Source organism: Notothenia rossii, assembly GCF_949606895.1.
Source record: "Notothenia rossii genome assembly, chromosome: 2".
Lineage (NCBI taxonomy): Eukaryota > Metazoa > Chordata > Actinopteri > Perciformes > Nototheniidae > Notothenia > Notothenia rossii.
In genome coordinates, this window is record NC_136904.1 from 76,839,581 (window position 1) to 76,847,448 (window position 7,868).

Below are 7,868 nucleotides of genomic sequence, written 5' to 3' on the forward strand. Positions count from 1 at the left end.
CATTGGCTTTAAACCAGTGCTGCTTCTTGGCAAGGAGACCAGGAAGAAGGACGTCAAATGTGAAATCCTAACCCCTCGCTGCACACTGACCGTCTATGCCCAGGATTACCTTGACAAGATAGGCACTTTTTATGAGTACCTTTGTGAAGGTGAGATGCTTGCACTATATCTTCAAAGTATTGTGTACACAAAATGTTTGTATCAATGGAGAGCTTAACATTTCCTTATAACCAACACAGTTATATGGAATGAGTTTGGATCAACTCATTTAATAAAGTCAGTTAAGTTAACAACAACTTACAGCGACTGTTTTCAATCCATCCAAATCTTGTGGGACAACAACTTGATCCAGTATTTATCTTTTGATACAGCCAGAAAGCAGTCATTCGAGCCATTTATTTGGGTTTGGCAAACTATATTTTTGTGAGACAACTAACACACATCTTTTCTACCTGTTAACTGTCACTATCTTTAGCTGCAAAGTATTACAAAAGTTGAAAGTAATTGCAAAAATATTTAGGGTTATGGACAACGTTTGACGGTTTTTATTTTAGCAAACTACATACAATAAATACATTTTTAAACACTGAGTATGTAGTAGGGATGGGGCCGATCCGATCCAGTATCGGTATCGGGTTCCGATATCAACGTAATTCACGTATCGGAAATTTCCGATCCATACCCCTAGATTTCCGATCCACACATTATGCTGAAAAGATTCTCCGTGCACGGTTCTGGTATGTTGCTTTGCTACTGCAAGATGTGGAATGGATTTCCTAAACGGGGCCATCTCAGTGATCACAGTAGCCTAGGCACGCCCCCGTTCAAGAATTCCATGCCATAGTTTGCAACAAGCAAGCAGTCGAACGTTGAGCGGTCTGGTCTCTGGCCGGGTAATTAGTGCTAACTATTTTGTTGCTAACTATCAATATGTCTGCTGTATGGCAATACTTTTCTCTCGATTCACTGCAAAGCAATACAGCAACATGTAATGTTTGCAAAGCCGTTATATCCAGAGGTGGACGCTCCGTTGCGACATACAATACTACAAACCTAATAAAACACCTGCAGAAGCACCACCCTAAAGAGCACGATGAGTTCTTAGCCGTGAGGGGGCTGAAAGCACAGACTAGCCGTCAGGAGTCACTTCTACAGTCATTCGAAAGACAAGGTAAACTCTCACCAGACAACGTGAAAGCTAAAGAAATAACTGGGAAGGTACTGAACTTCATCGTACTCGATGACCAACCATTATCAGTGGTCGAAAATGAAGGTTTTCGCGGCCTGATGGAACATTTGCAGCCAAGATATAGTTTACCATCGAGGAGATATTTGTCAGAGACTGCGCTACCTGAACTTTACAACCGAGTGTCAACCAAGTTAGCCGACAAGTTAAAGGGAGTCCCAAATCTGAGCTTTACGACAGACATTTGGACGTCAGATGTCTGCCCAATGTCACTGATAAGTCTTACAGTGCACTGGATTGACCGCGAGACATACAGGCTTTGTAGTGCCGTGCTCCAAGTAAAGAAGTGCAGAGGCTCCCACAACCGTGCAACAATCGCAGCATCCATTACAGAAATGCTAAACAACTGGGGGATCCCACTGGAAAAGGTACATGCTATTCTGCGAGACAACGCGAGCAACATGAAGGCAGCAATGCAAGACATGTCCGTTTCTAACCTCGGCTGTTTCTCTCACTCACTGCAGCTCGTTGTGAATGAGGGTCTCATATCACAGCGCAGCGTTAGCGACGCCTTGGCAAACAGCCGAAAAATCGTAGCTCACTTTAAGCATTCACAACTTGCACAGTCTCGCCTGGAAGACCTGCAGCGTGAAATGCAAGCGGGAACAGCGACGAACCCTTCTCGCCTGGTTCAAGATGTGCAGACTAGATGAAATAGTTCCTATTACATGATCAAGAGCATCTTGAAAGAGAAACGACCCCTCTGTGCCTATGCTGCCGACCACAACTTACCAGCAACACTGTCAGCCAACGACTGGGCTTTGCTTGAAAAAACAGCGACTGTGCTGGAGCCCTTCGAGGAGTTAACCAGGAAAATCAGCTCGGCGACCTCCACTGCAGCCGAAGTAATTCCAGCCGTCACAGTTTTACAACGCCTGCTCGCAGAGAATACCAATACCGACAGCGGCATCAAAACAATGAAAAGTACGCTTCTCCAAGCTGTCAACCGGCGTTTCAGCGACATCGAAAGTGAGCCACTCTATGCTCTTGCCACTTTAGTGGACGCTCGATACAAGGACAGGTAAGGCATTTTTTGTTGCAATTTAATCAAAATGCTGCTGAATCAAGTGTTAACATATTCCTAACTTTAACGTGAATATTTCTTAATGATATTAACTTAATGTAAACTAAAAGTAATTGGATAACGGGGAAGTGTGTGTGTGTGTGTGTGTGTGTGTGTGTGTGTGTGTGTGTGTGTGTGTGTGTGTGTGTGTGTGTGTGTGTGTGTGTGTGTGTGTGTGTGTGTGTGTGTGTGTGTGTGTGTGTGTGTGTGTGTGTGTGTGTGTGTGTGTGTGTGTGTGTGTGTGTGTGTGTGTGTGTGTGTGTGTGTGTGTGTGTGTGTGTGTGTGTGTGTGTGTGTGTGTGCCTGCATGCCCAGCTGTATAACTTGTACTCAATGTTTCTTCTTCTGTGTGTGTGTGTGTGTGTGTCAGATTCTTTACAAGTGGAGAAGCTGCCAGGAGGGGGAAGGCTCTCCTGATTCAAGAGCTGGAGAAGATGGAGCAAGCACTCACTGATGATGCTGGGACAACGGTGGCTGAGCCAGCTAAGAAGATTGCTTGCATGGAAGCTGGGCCAAGCACTGGTGTTCCTCCAGGCAAAATGAAAAGCAGATTCAGCAGTCTATATGACAAAATTTTGGAGGAGCATGATGAACCTGCAGGAGGTAGTGGTACCCAGACTGCGGTCACACAAATGCAGATGTTCTTAAAGGAACCAACTATAGGTGAGGCAGACAGCCCTTTTCAATACTGGGCAAACCACCATGCTCGGTTTCCCCTCATTGCTGCAGTTGCCACAAAGTTCCTGAGTGCCCCTTCAACCAGTGTGGAAAGTGAAAGACTTTTCAGCACAGCATCCAATATCGTGGATGAAAAGAGAAATCGCCTGACAGCAGAGCGGGCAGAAATGCTAATCTTCCTAAAAAAGAACCTGACAATGTTTAAGTGAAAGTGGTTGATCCTGGCCTCACTGTTATTTTATGTGTTATGTTATCTCAGATAGTGCTGCTGCACTTCATTTGTTTGTTTTGTTAAGACAATGTTTTACCCATTATGGGTTGCTGAGGTGAATAAATATTGAAGGCCAACTTGAAATCCTGCTTGCGTGTAGTTTGTTAACAGTAAAGATGATGATCATGTATGTCCTCATAAATGTAAGGGCTATTTTTTGGAGGTTTAGTAGGCTACAACTTCTACTTAAGTGCTTCCTGTGCCAGTATACTTTGGTCTATCATCAAGTGGCTGGTATAATTTGAAAGATCAAGACTGTTATCAGAGATATCGGAATAGTATCGGTATCGGCAGATATCCAAATTTAGTTATCGGAATCGGATCGGAAGTGAAAATATGTGTATCGGTGCATCCCTAGTATGTAGCCTAATGAGACATGGCTTACTCTGCAGAGGGGACTTGTGGACATGTAACTGTTATTTATCAGGAAATAGTTAGGCAAGTTTACCTGAATTTGAAAAACCATTTTGGGGTATTGTGCTACCACTTGCGCATTCATTGTATACAAATTGAAAGTTGTAAAGTTGTTAATGTCAAGGTAGTTAGGTTTGATGACTGAAATGTATGTTTAGGCTTGAGCCATCCCTTAAGCAATTTCCTTTTAGCAAACCGTTCCTAAACGGTTTCCTTTATCAACGCCCAAAAGGGAGAAATATTTTGAGGTTAATGGTAAGAGCACAATACATGAAGACGATCCCAGTTGACCACATATTCAGTTTGGCAGTTCTGTATTAAGGTCATGTTTCTCGGGTTGTAAACAAAAGCAGTTATCCAGTGCATCCAGAGGTCCCTTTACATTACATTTATGTTTTTATCCAAAGCGACTTGCTACTTATTTGATTGCACTTATGCAAAACACGTTTGCGTCAGTCTCATAAATTCTGAACAAAATGTGTGGATGTAAATAATGTAAGGGAACATACATGCACACGTCTATATGTTGTCTACCGACAAATTGACATGTCACATCACATGTAGAATGTAGACACAAATCGGAAGAATAATATCGCAAAAACAAAACCATAAATGGTTGACTGGATAAATACCACAATTTCTCTGCTATTAACTTTGACTGCACACAGTCCCATGACATGACGAGTATATTTTTGACCCTTTCTGGAAACATACCTTAAGCACGCTGTATTTCTTATTTCTAGATATATGAGTTAACCTCTTTGTCTTAAGCAAGTCAAGACCAACATTTGTTTAACTTGCACAGGTTGGACACAGGACTCCACTGGCCAGGAGGTTGCGGAAGATCCTGAGGAAGAGACAGTCACGCTGAACCTCACACCCTGTGACCCATCTGAACCAGAAAACAACTGGCAGGAGGCAGGGACCACAGAGAGCCAGGTGCCAGAGACAAGCACCGTGCAGGTGGAGGTGCTGAAGACCCCCCCCGTGAAGCAGTGCACCATCATAGAGGTGGGGCAGGAGGAGCAGCCCCAGCGGGATGATGTGAGACAGGCTACCACCACGGAGGGGCCAGGTAATAAAATAGATAGATAGAATGGGAGGGATGAAACCCTCTTTAATGGTCACACATGCAGAGCACACAGCACACACAATGACATTTGTTCTCTGAGATTTGCAGCTTTTATATTTATAAAAGTCAAGAGTGTTTTCCGATATTTTCCTAAAACATTATTGTAGGTAACTTGTTGACAAGTCATGCTTCTACAATATCTCAAAACACCTAATTGCACTTCTTGCATTTTTGGCAATAATGATTGTTCCAATAGCTAAATAATAATAACAACAATAGCTTAATCTAAATAACAATTTCACCTACAACTTCATAAATATGAAAGGAAAATGGGATACTTGGGTATGTGTATATCCTTAGGTACTCGGATATAAATAAATATTAAACGTTTAGAAAAATACAGTCTTTCATTTCTGAACAGACATGTGGTTACTATATGGTTATACCCTTTTCACACAAAAATGCAAAGCAACAGCAGGCTTACTTTAGATTTGATAAATCACAAAATAAAACTCCTATGTGATTTGGTTTACACACAGAAAGGGTCTTACATTGTAGCGTTGGGCAGTAGGTCGATTACATCAAAAATGATTTGGCCCATGTCCATATATTGTATGAGAGGTTGATATCATCAATATTGTGGTCTACCTAAAGCAATCCCTGACCATAGGGGTAAACTTCGAAGCAACTCATGCAACAACGTCATGCAGCATATTTAAACTTTATACTCAAGAACTGCATTTAGATACGACACTGTCCCATAATGAACATACGGGGAATAAACTTAGGTTTTTGAATCAAAGTTAAATTCATTTAACGTTACAGCACAACATGTTAATATTTATCAAACTATTCCTTACACATAAAGTATGGAGTCAATTATATAGGCAAGACAACAAAACACCTAGACTTCATAGATCAACCTCAATTAAATCACAATAACAAAAAAATATCTGTACCTAACACCTATTGCATCATGTGATGCTGCATTTGTGGGATGTATTTTGAAACTTGAGTTTAAGCTTAACTTGGTGTACTGTATGTATATAGTAATATTTCTTCTTCAAGCCACAGCTGTCAGGACAGGGTCCGTGAGGGACACAGTACTTGGTCCTAGACGCAAAAAGAAAAAGTCAGGTATATTAACAGTATTAAGTATTTTGACTGATTATAAACATTTGCATGAGTCGAATTGATTGGTATTTTAATAAATCTATCGACATGTATTTTAGCAAAGTGCATGTAAACGCAGTGATTGATGCTTCTTCAGTGAGTTAACAATGCTATATTGTGACTAATAACTATAACTGATACATTATCCAAAAATCCAAAGGGCTTTAATTGTCTAATTAGACTAAAATACATACAGTCATAGTTGATAAGGTGGTGATGAGAATGCTAGGCAGTAAAGGAAGCAGCAGTGCAGTATTTTCTTTGGTCATCTCAGGCTCAGCAGTGGTATGGCCATTGAAACAAGCATCCCATGTTAGGACTGAGAGCAGCTTGGTTCCATTTCAATGATGTATACAGTAACTTTTGACCAGTGATAACAGTGTGGTCACTTTTCATCGTGCAAGCCTGGTTGCTACTTAAGTGTTCATAGTTGTATTTATTTTATTTCTAATATGACTAATACTGTATGTGGAACCTGCTTTGATGTTCACAGATTGCTCCTACCACACTCGCCTAGAAACTTTCCCCATCAGGAGTGTAATAAAAGAAAGAATGAGAAAGGTTAGACGGGAATAAAAGTAATGCATAGGGTGTGCTTTATGATTTACAAACTTCCAACACAATTGTTTGCTAAATAGCTAATATGCGTTTTTTCTTTCCGAAATTAGAGATTTGTTTTCTTCTCTTGATAGGGAAAAGCAGAAATGTTGGTGGAGTGGGAGCCCTGTCCAGTATGGTATATATCTTCCAGTTACTTGGCTTCATGTCATCTGATGTAGTCCCATGTTGGAGAACAAACACATGATATTTAACAAATGCAAAACATCCAAATCTACCACCAGTCCTCTTATATATTTCACTACTGTTATTCTGAAGCAGCTGAAGTAGTGTAGGAACAAATGATTGTTTAACTTCATTGTTGTTAATGTATGTGTTGTTGTTTGTTTTTATTGTTTGTTAGAACATTTGTTTTCATTTCTATATTCACTTTTTCAAAATGGTAAATGAAACATTTACTTATATAAATTGAGTTATAAGATGTTTGCTTCACACATGGTTTATGCTTTTCGGAAAGACGAAACCAGTAACTGTAACTAACATTATTCCATTCTGTTTTCAGTGGCAAGGAGTGGGCTCATTCCTGGCAGCCGAAGAATTCTCCGGGATAATGCATAAAAATAAGATCTGTTATTTGAACAGCAGTTTTGTTTTTGCACGTTTGTTCTCTTGTTTATATGCTCCATTTGAGTCATATTTAATATGTTTCTATTAGAAATAAGATGAAAACCTCCACCAAAATGCATTTGAATTTTTAGGAAATTACAGTTGAAATACTACATGATTTCATTGTCAGTGATAGGAACACCATAACCTATTTTAAGCATATTCATGTGTGAAATCTGGTACTTTGCCATCCACTGCCTTATCTAATTTGTTTAACTTCCGAAGTATAACGCTTTGGAGGTAGGCTTGCATATAAAGCGTCTTTGGGTTTCAGAAAAGTGCTCTAAAAATAAAATGTATTATTATTATATCATTTAATTATAGGCCTAATTAAAATGATCCTGATCTGGATCACTGGTTTTGCTACTACATTTGAAAGCTTTTGGGGACAAATGCTTGAGATATTAAAATGGTAGTGATTACTTTGAATTTTCTTTTTCACTTATTGAAAACCACAACTCGAGTATCAGGATGGTCTTTATCTGGAAAGTTATCCACATCTCATCACCACGTTGTCACGGCGACCCTTTGTCACGTCACAGATACGGTACCCGAACTCAGATCGCCACCCAAACGATACTGCCGTTGCTAAGGAGGCAAAAGTGCAAATTTGTATTTTATATTTTTTTAAACACAGGGTTTGGTTTCGGATCGCGCCCGATTGACGGATTTCTGAAAGGGAATGGAGCCTATACGGCCGTCAACACAAGACAAGTCGAACGAGTCC

The 7,868-nt window shown here is 40.3% G+C and overlaps 1 protein-coding gene across 1 annotated transcript in view; it reads left to right on the plus strand.

The window, feature by feature from the left end:
- The window catches only part of LOC307029680 (uncharacterized protein), a gene marked incomplete at its 5' end in the record, with an annotated part of 20,360 nt that extends 13,155 nt beyond the window's left edge, over window positions 1-7,205 (plus strand). The window contains 6 exons of the mRNA XM_079665759.1: window positions 18-149; window positions 4,478-4,747; window positions 5,819-5,881; window positions 6,411-6,478; window positions 6,610-6,627; window positions 7,038-7,205. Coding sequence (XP_079521885.1) covers window positions 18-149; window positions 4,478-4,747; window positions 5,819-5,881; window positions 6,411-6,478; window positions 6,610-6,627; window positions 7,038-7,190 — 704 coding nt within the window. The 3' untranslated portion in view covers window positions 7,191-7,205. The remainder of the gene's footprint in view (window positions 1-17; window positions 150-4,477; window positions 4,748-5,818; window positions 5,882-6,410; window positions 6,479-6,609; window positions 6,628-7,037) is intronic.
- Window positions 7,206-7,868: the final 663 nt, after the last annotated feature.